The 17,650-nt window shown below is 38.8% G+C and overlaps 3 protein-coding genes across 5 annotated transcripts; 2 read left to right on the top strand and 1 right to left on the bottom strand.

Annotated features, from left to right (window-relative positions):
* Positions 1–66: 66 nt before the first annotated feature.
* On the top strand, positions 67–5,669 carry LOC144660319 (lanC-like protein 2). 3 transcript variants are annotated; one of them, XM_078520927.1, is made up of 9 exons: positions 67–212; positions 325–445; positions 623–775; positions 2,330–2,550; positions 3,010–3,150; positions 3,645–3,752; positions 4,260–4,436; positions 5,023–5,095; positions 5,360–5,669. In XM_078520927.1, the coding sequence occupies exons 1-9, from the start codon at positions 132–134 to the stop codon at positions 5,434–5,436; spliced, it is 1,152 nt and encodes a 383-aa protein (XP_078377053.1). In that variant the 5' UTR covers positions 67–131; the 3' UTR covers positions 5,437–5,669. The 3 variants fall into 3 exon arrangements, with proteins under 3 accessions (XP_078377053.1, XP_078377051.1, XP_078377052.1); XM_078520925.1 differs by having other exon boundaries at positions 3,570–3,752; XM_078520926.1 differs by having other exon boundaries at positions 87–207; positions 3,570–3,752.
* LOC144660320 (uncharacterized) lies at positions 5,231–7,439 on the bottom strand. Its single transcript, XM_078520928.1, has 3 exons — positions 7,258–7,439; positions 6,321–6,442; positions 5,231–6,205 (listed from the first exon to the last, which is right to left on the bottom strand). The coding sequence occupies exons 1-3, from the start codon at positions 7,336–7,338 to the stop codon at positions 5,686–5,688; spliced, it is 723 nt and encodes a 240-aa protein (XP_078377054.1). The 5' UTR covers positions 7,339–7,439; the 3' UTR covers positions 5,231–5,685.
* Positions 7,440–7,530: 91 nt separating this feature from the next.
* Positions 7,531–17,146, top strand: LOC144660317 (uncharacterized). Its single transcript, XM_078520919.1, has 9 exons — positions 7,531–9,391; positions 10,038–10,208; positions 10,620–10,809; positions 11,235–11,291; positions 11,703–11,804; positions 12,347–12,424; positions 13,511–13,627; positions 14,251–14,382; positions 15,263–17,146. Exons 1-9 carry the CDS (start codon positions 7,606–7,608, stop codon positions 16,071–16,073), a joined length of 3,444 nt encoding a protein of 1,147 aa, XP_078377045.1. The 5' UTR covers positions 7,531–7,605; the 3' UTR covers positions 16,074–17,146.
* The last annotated feature ends 504 nt before the right edge of the window (positions 17,147–17,650 follow it).

Raw genomic sequence — 17,650 nt, 5'->3', positions numbered from 1 at the left:
TTTATTGCTGTCAGCGATATTGGTACCAGTCTCCATCGTCTCCACCATCCTCCTCACCAGTCTCCACCTTTCCTGTCTCAGCCGTCACGTCTCTGTCACGCCTGGCAGTTTTCATCAAAACACTTGCAGCAATGTCGAGTTCAGAGAGATATTTTGAGAACAGATTCGAAGATTACGATGGAAGGACAAGCCTACAAAGCCCAGATGGTAAGGTAAGAAGATTTATGTACCATATGCAATAAAGATGACTACTTTTGCATTCCGTCAAAACATTATTTTTTTTTAATTTGTTACTTTATGATTGTAAGCTTGTTTATTCTGCAGATTGCTGAGCCATATTACTCAAAGATAAGAAATGAAGCTTACAAATTGTTGAGACAGTGTGAAGAAGGTTTTGACCACACTAGAGATGAACATGACTGTTCTGTGTACACTGGGACTGGAGGTAAGATTTTCTCATTGTATAAATTTATTTTTAAATTCCAGCTTTATATTTAAAAAACACCCTCTCAAATTCAAATATTTATTTTTAAATCAATTTTTAATTTTAATTTTGATTTTTTGACACTTAAAAGAGTTTTTTTCTCAAATTTCTTTAATATTATCCGTGTTTTGTTTCAAGGCATGGCCCTTTTGTACATGCATTTATCTGAAACATTATTTAAGGATGATGAAGCCCAAAAGCAGCAGTACTTGAAAAATGCTTTAAGGATTCTTGAACACAGTCAACATGCTCTCAGAGGGAAAAGGTTGACATTTATTTGTGGTGATCCAGGTGAGATTAATTATATAATTTTAAAATCTGCAGAGTAATCTTTACTCTGATTGCCATTTGCGGAGTGAAAATAATTATGTTAAGTCCATTTCTAACAAGGGTATAAATGGTAAACATATTAGCCTGGAATTTAACTCTAGTTTTGTAATATCAAGTGACTGAATCAAGGACTTGACTGAATATTGCTACTCCTCCTGTAGTCGACCGGTTCAACTACACTGACACATACATACTAGGCTTCTATACAACACCACCCCCCCCCCCCCAACTCCAGGATAAGATACAACATTCTTCCTATAAGGTCAGCTAAACGAATTCACTTTTAACCAGCACTTGGATAGAGGAGAGCCCCAGGGTCCACCGTCTTATAAGAACTTGTGAGCATGTTGTGGTTCAATGAAAGCTGGGTGCATTATTACTGGAAAATCACAGGCTGGCTGGAAATCTCCTCTTGCTGTTGAAAGATACACCCCACAAATGACATGCTGTGCCAGTGTGCATGCACTCCAAGCCAACCTCAGACTGCTAGCACTGTTGGCACTTATTGTTCTTAACTCCTTTTAATTGCATTTAAGGTCGCGGGGGATACCTACAGCATGAATAAATTCATGAAGAGAAATTTTGCTTGACCTGCATCTTTTAAAACGCTTATTTCTCAGCTGTTATGGGTGCAATTAGGCTCAAATTTTACAGAGACATAAAGAAATGTAGAAAGATTGTGAATGTCATCTTTTATTTGGTAGATTGCATTTAACGGCGATGTTATAGCCTCGTTAATGCCAAATTGGGAAAAACATGATTTTGTGGCAGAGTTTGTGGAACGAGTAGGAGACAGCACACTGTGATCTTGTCAAAAACTAATCAGTCAATACCTCTAGAGTGTCATAACAGAAGCGGATTTTTTAATTTAAAGTTTGCCAGCAAGTTATGGCGGTTTAAGTGCGCAAATTTAAATTTAATGTCTTCTACCTCTTTCTAAAAGCGCTCTTTTAAAATTCCGCTTCTGTTATGACACACTACAGTATTCCTAGTTTACCTGTCTGCAGTGGCAACTCATGAAGGTCTGTTTCCGCACTTTATTCTCTGCCACAAAATTGTCGGAAAAGTCAAAACTTTGAGATTTCCAAAGGTGTCCCGACCTAAATACGATCATTTTGCCAAGGAGAGATGTAATTATGGTAATTATATTCCATGCTTTTATGGTGAGAACAATGCGTTTTTAAAAAGGACACAATTGTTTATGCCGAATATTTTTGTGATTACTCTGAGTTGCAGAAATATTCAAACTTTAATGAAAATAAGCTCAAAGTCTTCCTACAATCTATATGAACGTATATCGCTAAGTGTTGTTTTAAATTGGTTAAAATATCAAAGAAACAGGGATTTTTTACAAATCACGCGCACGCGCCCATATTTTTGTCCAGTCATAAATATCTCGTAAAGTTGTGGATGTCAGTCGTTGTACTTCGTGCATACGCTTTAAATAAATGCATAATGATGAGCCGAAAGTGTCCCCCGCGACCTTAAATACATTTAATCTGATTTTACTGCTAGGTGTTTTGTCCATGCTGGCTGTTCTTTATTCAAAGCTGGGTCATGATGATAAGAGTGGAAAATGTCTGTCCAAGCTGCTACGCCTGTCAGATCATGTGTGTGGAGGGGACCCTTCACTACCTGATGAGGTGCTCTATGGTCGAGCTGGTTACTTATTTTCCTTGTTGTATGTACAACAACACCTGGGAGCTGAAAAAATCAACCATGGTATTATTAACCAGGTATATAATAAATTATATTAAATATTATTTACTCAACTGAGGTAGTCAGAAGGCAGATAACTATAAAATAAACCAATGCGATTGCTCCATTGCTGGTCCAATAGTTTCTAAGTATTTGGACTGGGATTGATTCCTTGCAAATTTTTGACCAAAACACCCAGTGAGTCTGTGGCCAGAACACTGGCGGATACATGAGGGGGACCCAGATCCCACCTTATTTTTAGGCCAAAATGAGGCCCAAATGGCAGAGAAAAATTAGTTTTGAGAGCGCCCCTCCCCCTCCCCTTATTCCATGTGGTCTGGATGATTGCGCCCCCACTTACCTGAAGGTCTGGATCTACCACTGCAGAATCCTGTTCATTTTTTCTTTTGTGTTTTTTAGGTACTTTATTCAAACTGTTATTGTATTTGACTTACTTAAATGACTTACTTAATTTATCAATTTTAATGTCATAACAGGTGTGCGAAGCCATTTTAGATTCTGGTGAAAAACTTTCTAAGCATGAGAGGAGCAGATCGCCACTGATGTACACATGGCATGACAAGCATTATGTTGGTGCAGCACATGGTATTGTTGGCATCATGTTCATGTTACTTCAGGTTAGCTCAGAGACAACCTAACCTACAATGGTATAGTACCATCATAGCAAGAACTTCTAAACTTCTCTGATCTTAGTATATTACACAGACAGACATTAGTACAGTGCTTCAAGAACTACATCTAAGTTCTAAATCTGTTGAGGTTAGGGAATGTACCACTTACTGGCAGACCCAGAGGTGTACAAAAGGGGGAAGGGGGAGGGGACAGTAAATGTTGATTATTTCCTTGCTTCATCAAGGTTGGAGGGGGAATTTTTATTCCTTTGGGTTTTTTAGCAGTCGCTGCCCCCGCTGGTCAGGTCCCTCTCCTAACTAGATCTTCCAAGTGATGCATGTAGACTTATGTTAGATTTTTCCACTTTCAAGATTATCACAAAATTTAATTATTATGACAAATGTTTGCCTTTTTCTATTCCTAGACATTGTCAACCCAATCTGTACAATCTAACTTAAGGAACATAGAGAGCTGTGTTGAGTTTCTTATGTCGCAGCAGTTTCCGTCAGGTAACTTTCCCTCCTCACTCGAGAGTGAAACAGACAAGCTCATTCACTGGTGCCATGGGGCTCCTGGAGCAGTTCATCTTATGGTCAAAGCATACCAGGTAGATTAATTTTTAACTGGTAAATAAATATAATTATTATTATTTGAAATATGCAGGTTACATGATATAACTTGTGTGTCCGTTGACTTGGTATGTGTATAAATAATAAATATTAATAAAGGGCAGGGAGGGCACAGTGGTGAGAGCCCTCGCCTCTTACAGATGTGGCCCAGGTCCCATTCACAGACCTGGACTCATGTGGTGGGAATTTGTTGTTGGTTTTTGTCCTTGCTCCGAGGGTTTTTCTCTTGGTTTTAAAGTTTTCCTCTTTCCACAGTACAAAAACCAGTACTTCTATAAATTCCAATTCGATCAGAAATGGAAATGCCACTAAAAATGCTTATTAAATAAATTAATTTTTTAAGAGTAGTTTTTGATTGAGTTCAAAAAGTGACAAATAAGAACAAATGTGACTTGAAGTACTACTCTTACTATAATTATATAAACTAAACAATTTGCTAATTAATTATAGTAAGCAATCAATATTTATAATGCCTATGATTATAGGTCTTTGGCAAAGATAAGTACTTAAGCACAGCTCTCAAATGTGGTGAAGTAGTTTGGAGCCATGGCCTCTTAAAGAAAGGCTACGGCATATGTCATGGCACTGCAGGGAATGCATATTCATTCTTGTGTCTGTACAAACAGACAGGGGATCCAAAGTACCTTCATCGAGCCATCAAGGTCAGTTTCCTGCCACTAAGATTGCACCTCACAATAGCTGGACCTGGATCTAAGAGGCGCACGGAGTAGTGGTTAGGGCGCTGGACTTGTAATCCAGAGGCCCCGGATTCAAATCCTCCTCCCTGCCACTAGATGGATTAGTGTTTAGTCTTCTGAATTCAACTCCTCCACACTTTGTAAAATATAGCCAACTGGTTAGCCTCATGCCAGTTGGGTTTTTTAACAAGTTTCTGTTCGATTTATAGTATTCAGCAGTTTGTTTATCTATCCACAGTGTCCTTAATACGCACAGCAGTGCTAAATACACTGACACCTAAATAAAGTGATTTTTTTTTGGAAAAATGAAAAACTCTCAAAATGAATCATAACTTTCCAGGCTGTTGAATCAAGGGTTAAATTTGTAAAAACTAAAATCAAGCAACGTGTACAGCCTAATGTTCAAATAAATTATCTTTTTTATATACATTTCACTTTCAGCTTGAAAGTCTGTCTAAACTTTGGACTGCTGTTTGTTAATCATATGAAGTTATCCCAGGATACCAGCCAAACATAACAAAGTTCTGAAGAATATATTTTTTAACTTTAGTTTGCAGAATGGTGTTTTGATTATGGTAAGCACGGTTGTCGGACCCCAGACCGCCCTTACTCATTATTTGAGGGTAGGTGAACAAACATAATTTATTTTCTTCATGCGAGTCAAATTTAGAGGGCTAGGTATCTGCAACCCTTTGCATGCATTATGGACCTACGATACTCTGCACTCATAACAACAACAACAACAACAACAACAATAATTCTTATTCTTTTTATCAACATGTGCATTTATTAATGGTTATGTGAAATAAAGTTATTGACGTATAATAAAATTTTATAATAATAATAATACTAATAATACAACAATTATTTCTTTTTTTCTTTTGCAGGAATGGCTGGAACAGTTTACTTCTTAGCTGACATGTTGGAACCTAAATCATCAAAATTTCCTGCATTTGAGATTTAGCTGCCTCATTCTCAGTTTCTGATAAACTGATTAGATTGATTGATTGATTGATAGGAGCAGGGAAAGTTTAGTCCAACTCTTATTTGCACTTTGCAAGAGACAAGAAGCCGTTTGATGAGATGGCAGGATTTTTATGTGATCTTTATAGATGACCAGTACTATTATAACCTTTTCCATCAAATGGAAGGATCAAACATTAAAAAGTACACAAAATAAAAATCTTAAAATATGAATCATTGTTACTGTTTATTAAATATTTTTCACAAGAAGTATTTTTTGACTACTTAGACCAATTTTATCAGCCACACTGACAATCCTTGACCACAAGTTTTCTAGCTCAGTAATTACCGGTACTGTCCTAGTTGCTTCCAATGTACCACCAGAGTGGCTGGTTAATGCAGGCATAGCTGTGTCCATCAAGTCACTTCTTGTTTCAACTTTCTTCTCAGTTGTCTTACATTTGACTGTTAAATCTCGAGTGTCCTTAGTTTTATCTTGTATATGAAGCATTTCAAATGCTGAAGATAGTTTATGTTCATCACTGCTGGTAAGCGCCTTGTGATGATTGACTGGTTCAGTTTTCACTTCCAAAGGTTCCAAAGAATGTTGAGTCTGGTTCATTCTGCTTTCTAAAGCACATTGCATAGCTTGTATGTCAAGAGCATGCTTCTCCATTTGACTGACTAGTGCAAGTAGTTCTGTGATTTCAGCAGTGACATTTGGATTTAAATCATGGATAGATTTTGCACTTGCAAATGACATCAGGGCACTGTTAGGGTGAAACCATAAACAAGAAGTATAAAAAATTATTACCGGTAATAATCTAACAGAGCGGGTGGGGAAAATCATGTTCCCATTCTTGACTGTATGATAAAAAAATTTACCTCAGAACTCCTCTCAATTTTCCCCATTCCCTTGAAATGTTGGCACCATAAATAAATCCCTGGTTGAAGCCTTGTTGTAAATTAGTTTCTTTTCCTGATTCCAGACCCTCGCGGTAGCCAGCCTGAAAGAAACATTGACATCATCAAAAAGGGGTGTTGAATGGTATATGCAAGACAATGCAAGGCGACAAGACTGATATCTTTTCTGCGAGCCTGAGACCTTTTTAGCCTTGCAAACGAAATTGAGGCTCTGAGAAGGCGTCAAAGAAAAATTCGAGACCACGAGTCCCCTAGATTTTTGCTGTCGGTACCTTTGAAGTTTGCATCCAAGGGGATAAAATTTTATTGGTTTCCAACAGGCTTTGTGAGGTTGGAGGTTAGGGGGGGGGGGGGGGGAGGTGGCATCAGCTAAAAAATAAAATGTCCCAACAGGATAAACTTTCTAGTCTTCAATTTCTCATGATCAGATAAGGACGATAAACCATAGGTCCCATCCCCTGCATGTTCTCTGTCATGGTTTAGTAGAGAACGTTAAAGAACGCACATCACTGTTAGAAAAGAGATAAGGGTACTCTCGCTGGTGATTATTGTGGTCTGTCTGAAAGGTTGGTGCTTCATGCGATCACATGGATTAAAGAATTAAACTTTGCACCTTTACCTCGTAGACAGCAATTCAAAAATTGTCCCAGAAGCATTGCAACAAATAAGAAATAGATCAACTAGAGATACTGTCTTGATGGAGAACTTAATTCTCAAAACTAACATAAAAAGAAAATGTATGTCAATCAGCAAGAATTTTCATGTTGAAGCTTGCGCTAGCTTGGGAATTAATAAATTACTGAACAGTTAATGTCGGTAATGAGCAATGTAATGTTAGCAAAACATAATTTTATAAGCAGTATTGGATGTTTCTTCTAATGTATAACTTGTCTTTTACCACTTCATGAGTTTGCTTCATCTTTCTGAAGTCCATCTCCGCCTCGTTTGCTCCCCATATTTCTTCCTGTTCGTCCGCCATATTGGAAAATTAGTATGCCGAATTGGCATAATTTATGCAAGACACATGCGCATAACAATTTGCGCCAAATGCCTGTACAATCCAAAATGGCGCCGGTGCCAGAGCAAAACATCATTGGAAAATCCACTTTCATCTTGTTTCCTGCACCATGAAAATGCGTTTCTCATAAAAGCTCTTTATCCCAATTTATTTATCTTTTATTTTACGGGTTTAGTTCTCAATGAAGTGAAAAATGTAGTGACATTTCAGCCAAAATTTAACATCAAGATGCCCAGTTCCCGAAATCAAAAGGAATCGAGCCCTTCTGCTCGAAACCATAGCAAAAGCAAAAAGTCATCCCATAAACAAAAGAGACATAAAAAACGTCCCAAACCTGATGCTTCGGCTGAAAAGCTAAAGGGACAATATGAAGATATTTCCTCAGCTTCGGAAGAAACCGAACAGTTGCCTGTTCAAAAGTACAGCTCGATCTCACGGAGCCCCTCGCCCGTAGCGTCGAAAAAATCAAAGACTAATGTAAAGAGAAAGAAGTCAAAAAAGGATAATTCAATGCAAGGATCAAGCAAAAAGGGCAAGAAACGAGGCAAGTCGCCCATGCATCTTCCACATCCATCAGAGGAAGCTACATCGCCAGTGTCGAGATCGAAATGGAAAGATGTGAGGTCGCCATCTCCAAAGCTGCCACCGAGCAAGGACACGTACCAGCAATACTCGCGTTCTGTAACAAAGAAGCGAGGCTCCGAGTCACCACCTCGTGTTCCAATAGCTTACAGACCAAAGTCACCGAGTATGAGTCCAAAGAGGTCTCCTTACAGTAGAGGAAGGTCTCCTTTTAAAAGCAAGTCTCCTTTTAAAAGCAAGTCTCCCATGATGAAAGCCTGGTCAAGATCTCCTTATAACCACAAGTCAAGATCACCATCACCTTCTTACAAATCAAGAGGGAGGTCACCCATGAGAACTTATAGGTCTCAGGAGAGATCTCCTTATCGATCGCCGGTAGGACGCTTCTCACCCTATGGTCGCAGCAGGCCCTTTACATCGTACAGTGGCAGGAGACGGTCCCCTTCACCTTATGGGCGTCACTCACCCTCACCTTCATTTAGGAATTCTGGACAAAGGAATAGGAAAAACCAAGGAAGTAGGGCACGTAGTAGGTCTTTGTCACCACTTCAGCCAGTTAGGACAAACAATCGAAGTCGCTCACCTCCAAAGAGGTCCCCACATAGGGGAACACCACATAGCCCAAATGTACCTCAATCGGGATACAAATCTGGTAACAAGAATTCGTCATGGCAAAGATCAAATTTGTCAAGAAATGATACAAGGCAAATGGAAACCAAGTCTGCAAATAGAGACTCTAAAGAGAAACTATCCACTACAGAGGAAACTTCGTTTAAGGGTAAAAACAGGATTGAAACTGTGGATGGTGTTAAAAAGAATTTAATGAAGGATGCTGTCGGCAAGCCAACAAAGCAAAGTTTAGAACCTAATGCAAAGGCTTCACCAGCAAATGGACCTACAAAGGGAGTTTTGAATTCATCTGGAGTTAAAACCGAAACTCAAGAGACCAAAAAAGTAAATCAAAGTAAATCAATGCCAGCACTTCCTCTTCCTCCTTTGAATGAACCTGTACCACCACCCCTCCCAAGTGAGGAACCTCCTCCATTACCTCCAGATGAGGAAAAACCGCCACCACCTCCTGCGCCAACATTACCACCGTTACCTTTACCACCGGAACTTCCTGGTACCCCAGGTGAATCTCCTACTTCCTACTCACCACGCTCTCCAGATGGAAAACCTCCTGAATCCCCCAAGTCAGACCAACAGTCCCTTCCTGTATTACGACCTCTAAAGGATGCTAATGGCTCTGGTATACCGTCAATCTCTGGCCCAAGCAGTCAAAGTGGAACACCACTGTCGACGCCAGACACCACACCAAAGACACCAGCAGAAAGTGAGTGGGGGGAGAGATGTGTGGACATGTTTCAAATTATTGACCAAGTGGGAGAGGGGACATATGGACAAGTGTACAAAGCTAAGGACAAGATAACAGGTATGACATGTGTGTGTTGATAGTATTGTATTCACCATGTATAATGCAGCCAGCATGCAAAGAAAGTCCTTCCCGATTGCCCGGGGCTAGTAAACTTTCCTGTCAGGCTAGTGGACTTTTTCATTGACTTGCCCAATGGGCAAGTTACTTTTTTGGATTTTTCTGTTTGCAGATGAAGTAAGGCCAGCAAGAAAGGCTTAAGACGGGCTAGCACACAATGTCGCCAACTTGCCCGAAGGGCAACCTGGAAAATGTATTTTGTTTGCACCCTGTGCACTAGTAATTTTCAAGACTTTTCAATAAATTGAAGAAAAATATTTTGTTGAATGCCCTGAAAAGTGGAATCTCTTTCCACGTGAGAAAGAACACAACATACTTCATGCAAACAGTTTAATTACAAATAAATTAAAATAGTACATTGCAAAATCCAGGTTATTTATATTGCAAGATAAAGAGATCAAAAATACAAACTTCCTCTAGTTTGCTTGGTTCTCATCTCTTGATTGTTTTCCTGATTTGTTTTGTATCACTTCTTGTCAATTTAAGTGATATTGTTCAACTTACATGTACATGTACATTGATCATCACAGACAGTGATTTCCTTTCTTGCATAGGGTTTTTATTAATTTTCATATTCCTTTACCAGGGGAGCTAGTTGCTTTGAAAAAAGTACGAACTGACAATGAGAAGGAAGGCTTCCCTATTACAGCAGTGAGGGAAATCAAAATTCTTCGGCAGCTAAATCACCCCAACATTGTTAACTTAAAAGAGATTGTGACAGACAAACCTAATGCTCTGGATTTCAGGAAGGACAAAGGTCAGTTATATTTTTAATATATAATTTTAGCACATGTATACATGTAAAAGTTTATTTTGTTTAATAATTTTATTGTGATCAATGTAATTGGGAAGGAATTTTTTAGTGGTTTCACTAAAATGTAGAAAACAAAGGACTTGCTGTTTAGTCAAAAATGTTAATTTCAGCCAGAAAAAAGTGTTAGACTACACAGTTTACAGTAACATGTTACAAAATATATAAAAAAAAACAGTTTTAAAGTAAAATCAGACTGTCTAATATTATCCTTATCTATGGAATATTTCCTTGATGTGCATGTACTGTACTCACCAAATATTAGTATTTAAAGAGAATTGTACTTTAGAAAGGGTAGATCTACACTGTAGCTAACTTTTGTCTGCAAATTTAAGAACTTTTTTTGGTCTATTGCAGGAGGGTTTTATCTTGTGTTTGAGTACTTGGATCATGATCTTATGGGTGTACTGGAATCTGGTTTGGTTCATTTCACTGAAGACCACATCAAGTCCTTCACAAAACAGCTCTTGGATGGTCTTAACTACTGTCATCGCAAGAATTTCCTTCACAGGGATATCAAGTGCTCCAATATTTTACTCAGTAACAAGTATGTATTCTTGTTAAAACTGATTGTCAAGATTTTAGAAGGCCAAGCAATAATAACAGCAGACTTAATTTGAATTTATTCTAACTTTAATTTCAAAAAAATTGGGGTTTTCCAAAACAAGCCCCTGTAAAAAGAGACGGATCCCGCCAAGATTTTGCCAAAACCGTGATCCCGGCAGGATAGCAGACTTCCCGCCGGGTTCCCGCCTGGGTAGAATTTCCCGCCATAATCCCGGCTGGATCCCGGTCCCGTCCCACCAGGATTCCGGCAAGATCCCGGTTGGTTTTTACAAGGGAGTCACTTTTAATATTACCATGATTAAACAGAGGGAAAGGCAAGTGGAAATTTTTTAACACAGTGGCCTTATAAGATACAGTGTATACTTTGATTTTGATTTTAATTTATTTATTTATTTATTTTTGTAGAGGAGAAATAAAACTGGCAGATTTTGGATTGGCAAGATTGTACGAGGCAGATGAAAGGTGTGGTCATTTTTAAAGTATACCCCAATGAATTACACACATATGTACATGTACCGGTATACACAATAATGTTATTCATTAGGTTCATCCATTTTTTAGTCAGAACAGATGTTGCGTGATACAGTATGGCTAACAATTGCCGCATGGTAGACAAATATTTATTGCTCAAAATACATATAGACTCAAGATTGGATTTTAACTCCAAGAACAAACTTGCTAACACAGAAAAGTGCCTAAAGTTATAGAGTGGTCACCACTAATCAGGATGGGTCTGAGTAGAGTTAGAGCTTGCTTAAATAATTTATACTTCTTTTATATGGGGAACAAGGGCTTTTAAAACAAAATGAGGCTTTAATGACATCACTGAACAATAGCTTTTACTGTATTTAATTTTATAATGCTTGATTTTAGGAGGCCATACACAAATAAAGTTATCACACTGTGGTACAGACCACCAGAACTACTGCTGGGAGAGGAACGCTATGGACCTGGTATTGACATCTGGAGTGTGGGGTAAATACTGATTATATCTGACTAGTGCACTCTGATTGGGTTGTTAGATGAGTTTGGCTAAACAACAAATTATTGTATTATGTCAGTTACATATATTTCATTTAAGCTTCATTATCTATTACAAGAAATTGAAAACTAAAACTCAGCATTTTGTCCAATAAGTATTTTGTTGACTTGATTGCCAATCAACTGGGCTAGGTTAGTTTTAAGAAACACTCATCTGGTGCAGGTAGCTACTCAGAACCTGTTATCTTCAGAGCTAAGGCAGAAATGTCTTCATTTTGCAACCAGTCCTTTACATTCTTGTTCTAGTTTTTATTCTTAGTTAGCTTACCGCATAGGTTTTGTCTTTTTATTGCATTTTAGATTTTAATGTATTTTAAGGTTTAACATTTATTTTCTCAGGGGACCCTCCTGAAAACCACCCTTAGGTGATTGGAGGCCTCCTCTTAAAGTATTATGTATTATGTATTATGTATACTGTTTCAGGTGTTGATGCACTCAAGTGCTTTCTGCCACACTGATATTGTTTCTTTTCTTAGGTGTATCCTTGGAGAATTATTCACCAAGAAACCAATATTTCCAGCCTTGCAGGAGATAGGACAGCTTGAACTCATCAGGTGAGAAGGACAAGCCTATAGCTAGATCAAGTAAAACAAAAATATAACAAGGTAGCTATTTTGGAGTATGAATCCTGAATCCTTTAACCATCGACTGGTTAGCTCAGTTGATAGAGTGCCAGATTACCGTGCGGGAGGTCTGGGGTTTGAGTCCATGAGCGGACCATTGCTCAGGGTCTTAAAATAACTGAGGAAAATATACTGCCTTTGCAATGACATCTGGAAATGGTTAGATATTCTAGTCTTCTCTGATATGGATGATAAACCGAGGCCCCGTCTCCTGCATCTTCAGTGTCACAGTCAGCAGGGGACGTAAAAGAACCCCCGGGGGGCACTCCCATACATGAGCTATATAGGTATGTGCCGCTGTGAAGGATATGGTTTTCAAGCAGTTTAGTCTGGGATAGGGTATAGAAATCAGAGAGATTTAGTCTAGAAAAGGGTAGCATTTGCCGGGAAACGGATCGATGGTATGATGAATATAGTCCAGAAACTCGGAAGAGAAAGAGGCTTTCCTTAACGTAAATGAAAATCATCGCGGCATCGTTGTTCACAGATGGTTTTCCATTAAAACACTGATAATGATACAGTTCTAACAAAATGCAAGTCTGGGATAGGGTAGGGATTTTCAGTGTCTAGTCTAGTATAGGGTTGCAAAAATCAGCTGAACATGGTCTGGTATAGGGTAAGCGCTTCAAATTCCCAGCGGCACACCCCTACCCAAAAATATACCGGGTGCCTCCCCCCGGGAAAGAACCCACATACTTATTGTAAGGAGTAGGGCATGGAGTTCCCGGTGTTGTAGTCTGGTCTTTGCCCATTGTACTGTTCATACTGTTGAAATGTTTGGAAAAATTAGCTATATAAAGCTATTCTTCAAATCCGAGGGTGAGTAAATAGGATGTAAGAAAGTGCTGTACAGCCGAATCTACGCAGGAGATAGGGACACATGAATGTCACTCCTTTGTATCTTTGGGAAAAAAAAACACCCTGTGTGTTGCCACTAGTGTCAAATGTACATGCATTTTATGGTTACTATTATTATTGTTATGCCATAATGGCGTTTGCTTATTTTTTTCTCCATAGTCGTATCTGTGGGACTCCCATGCCTGCAGTATGGCCAGATGTTATCCACCTGCCCCACTTTCACACAATCAAACCCAAGAAACAGTACAGGAGACGACTGAAAGATGAGTTTTCCTTGTAAGTACATAAAAAGAACATCAATTCTTAATGGTTTAGGTGTTACAGCTGTACATGTAGATTTTGCCTCCAGAGGTCTGGCTACTGCACTTGTTGACTTCTTATCAAGTCGTCCCTAAAAATAAATTTGTTACTTTGTACAGTACATGAACATCTCCCATTCTCCTTACAAGTGTATAAAATAATTAATGAGTACTTATGTAGAAAATTGTTGCAGCAGGACTACAGCTGCAGAAACCCATGCAGGGAGAGCAGAAATATTCCTGGTAGCTCACATCAAGGAAACTGGAATTTTGTGCTTCCTGGTGGAGCTACTAGGATTAAAACACACTTAATAATTGCTCCTTTTACTTCCAGAGAAAGACCGTGAGTTATAAAGCAGCTTTATCTTTGGGTGAAACCATAGAACATTCAAACAAGAACAATTGAGCAGTATTTTCATGTCATGCTCCTTGTTCTCCAATATTTGACAGAATGAAGTTTACTATAAAATTAGCAAAATTAGGCCACAATGTTTCGAAGTCATCTTGACTCCATTATCAAGTAGATAAAAATAACGGTGGAGTTTAGAGTTTAATAGAAATTAAGTTGACTGACAAGTTTTGTTTTTATTTCTTCCTAAGTATGCCAGCTGATGCACTGGATCTGTTTGATCGTATGCTAACGTTGGACCCTTCAAAACGAATTACGGCAGAAGAGTCACTACAACATCCATTTCTGAAGGACATTGTCTGTGAGAACATAAGCCCTCCAAGGTAAACACTTATTTCTTACCAAACAAGCATGCAGTGTCTTGCCATTGTCCTTGTTGGCTTTTGGCAAGATGTTACATTAGGTCGACAGTAGGGATGTTTCTTTATTTTAGATGTTGTCAAAAGTTGCCAAACTGTTCTTTCCTTCACAAATGGTGGTAAAAAAGCAAGTTCACAGCCAAAATAACTGAAGCACTCCAGAAACTGCTTACAACACACACTACAATAATATTTATTGCATTACACAATGATCTTGATATGTGTAAAATAAATCCACTGAAGGTTTAGGCCAACATTAATCAGTTGAACATTCAAGCTTTGAATTAAAAAATTAAGGGGAAAAAAGTATTTTCCACTTTCTGTCGAAACACAAGTGGATGTTCTGAAGAACAAGAAATGCTGAGGGAACTCAAACCACAGGCTAATGTTTCTACAACAGGGATGTCGCTAAGGGCTGGCTGCCGGCTAATTATAAGAGCTGAAAGAGAACTTAAATCTGGCAGAAATTAGACATGAAAACAAAGACTTAGGTCAACTTTTAGAGCTGTTAAGACCAGAAAAGCCTTCTGGGCTTGTTAATGAGCGGGCTTTATGTTTTCTTAGCTACATCCCTGCCACAGCTAATTTCAATCCTCTTAGGCTTTCACAACTGTTTCAATAACACTGCAAGAAAAAGAAAAGATTTAATCACTCATTTATTTTGACCACAAAATGAAAATTGTCTTTGTTTGTGCCATCATTACATCAGCAGCTTATGTTAGTTCTGTGTTTGTATCAAGTTATAAAAGTACAGCTTTTAGAGCACACCTTATTACAGGGTTTTTTTTAAACTTGTTTCTTATGCAAAACATTAATAATTTACTTGTATCAATGGTTTATTCAGCTTACCAACATGGCAGGACTGTCATGAAATGTGGTGCAAGAAACGCAGGCGCAAAGGAGAAGGGAAAGTTGCCGAGGATGGTGGCTCAGCTAAACAAACAAGAAGAGAATCTGTAGCTGACAATTTGGAACCTTCAGACAACCTCCCTGTACTGCCGGCAACAGGAGAGCAGACAGAGAGCTCATTAGCGCCTCTTGAAGCATCAACATTTCTGCGTAGACAAAGCATTGAGACAGTTGAGATGGAAACAGAAGATACAGCAGCAGCTAATGCTTATGCTTCTAAAGACAGTCATTCCTTCTACGACAGAGAACAATCAACCCAGTATTCATATACTGGAGAGAACCCTAAGGCCACGTACTTAGAGGATTCGTATTATCAACATGATGAACGAAGAGACTATCCAGAAGGCTCTAGCAAGAACTCTTATGAGGCCTCTCGGGATGATTATTCGCATCCATATTCCAGGGAGGAAACTGATAGCAGAGGAAGAGACAGGTACTCGCAATCTAGTGTGCACTATGAACAGTTGTCACCACCTACAGATCAAGGGAAGCAGCGTTCATATTCTGATCAGTATAGACATTACAGTTACACGGAAGGAAGCAGTAACAAAGAGTACAATGAAATGTCATCAAGATACAGGGAAGAATCAGCTTCATATCTTTATAGGGAGCGTTATCCAGAGGGTTTTTCTCAAAAGCGTGAAGTGTTTGATTATAGTGACTCACAGTATGATCGCTATCCTGTTGCTGCAGAAAACAGAAGATCGAGCCCGCAACGTGGCACAGAATCTTACCCAAGGTGGTAATGAACATGTACCAAGGGACTTGCAAAAAACAGCAAGTTCTTTTGTAAGCAATGACCAAAAGTATGTCACTACATTACTAGTAACAAGAGATAGTCAACAAATTAATTTCACCCAACAAAAGACTTGTACATACCGGTACTTTAATTTTATTTTTAAGAGATTAGTAGCGATAATTTTGCCCCAAGGAAAATTATCTTTTTCTAGCCAATATGAAATGTTTCTAACAAGGCAAACAAGTTTTTCAAAGTTATCAGTGTGCAGCAATCATGATAACTTGGTTGATTTGATGACGTTTTACTCTTGCAAAAGAAATTTCATTTGTTAAGTTCTTGAACTTCAGCCTAAATTTCCTCTGTCTCCTCCAGTCGCGTACTCGTCCCAGGGGGGGGGGGGGTACTCCGGGATCAAAGTGACGGGGATGATCGAATGGAGGCAAAACTCAGGACCCAAAAAAATCCCTAAGTCTCCCGACATTACCCAAAAAAATCCCTGGACCAAAAAAAACGCCCAAAAAAATCCCTAGTCAAATTACCCCTCAATTGCCAAGGCACTTTAGTTTGATTTTAATACCCAAAAAAATACCCTATTTAAATCAAGTCACCCAAAAAATACCTGCCAAATTCTCCTACCCAAAAAAATCCCGGAATCGAAAATTTCCACCCCAAAAAAATCCTTCCCAAATCCCGTCACTTGGATTCCGGAGTACTCCCCCTGGGGTACTCGTCAAAGAAAGCTGAAATTCAGGCTTGCTTAAGGCTGTTGATCTCTTTTATTCCCTAACCTGCGATCAGGCATTATTTTTCTTGTGGCTGGAGGGTCATCAGGCGTTCTTTTTTCTCGCAGCGGGAGGGTCAAAAAAGAATGCCTGATCGCAGGTTATTAATTCCCATAAGGGCAAGATTGATTTGTCAAACATCTTTTGAACACAACTCATAAACAGAAAACAAAACTAAGACATTAAAAACGTCAAGAAATTGCATAGTACATCTTATTCAGGCAAAACTTTCCATTTGTAACATAATCTTCTGGAATGAATTTTGTATAAAAATAAACTTTTTGATGGTTCAAGAGAACTGTTGTATTATTCCTTGCACTGGAGTGAGTGTGTGTGTGTATTTCTGACACTGTTGGGTGAGGGGTAAGGATAGAAATGACTAGTGCATCTTCCTTCCTAGTTCATTGAGTGTCCGTGAAAAAGTTCTGAAATATGCAATTTTTGGTAATAAATACAGTTGAACCCCTGTTATAAGCACCCCCCCCCCCCCGCTAACCCTTAAAAAACCCAATAAAGCGACCATCATTTAAGCAGTCACTCCCTTTAGCAATCCCAATGAGGGTTTTTCGTGCTAGAATAAAATACAGTGGAGCCCCAGTAACTCAAATTCAGATAACTCGAACGACCTGCTAACTCGAACTAACTTCCATTTTCTTTGGATTTGACCCAATTGTTCAGTCATACTTGACCTCGGATAACTTGAAAACCCCGCTAACTCTAACTAAATTCCGTTTCTCTTGATCAGAATTTTGAGTCAAATTTACCCTAACAACTTGAATTCCAGTTCCCCCCCCCCCCCGCT

Source organism: Oculina patagonica, chromosome 7, assembly GCF_052425735.1.
Source record: "Oculina patagonica isolate OP01 chromosome 7, crgOcupat, whole genome shotgun sequence".
In the NCBI taxonomy this organism is placed as follows: domain Eukaryota; kingdom Metazoa; phylum Cnidaria; class Anthozoa; order Scleractinia; family Oculinidae; genus Oculina; species Oculina patagonica.
The sequence above is the reverse complement of the archived record's forward strand: the minus strand, read 5'-3'. Positions and strand labels throughout refer to the sequence as shown.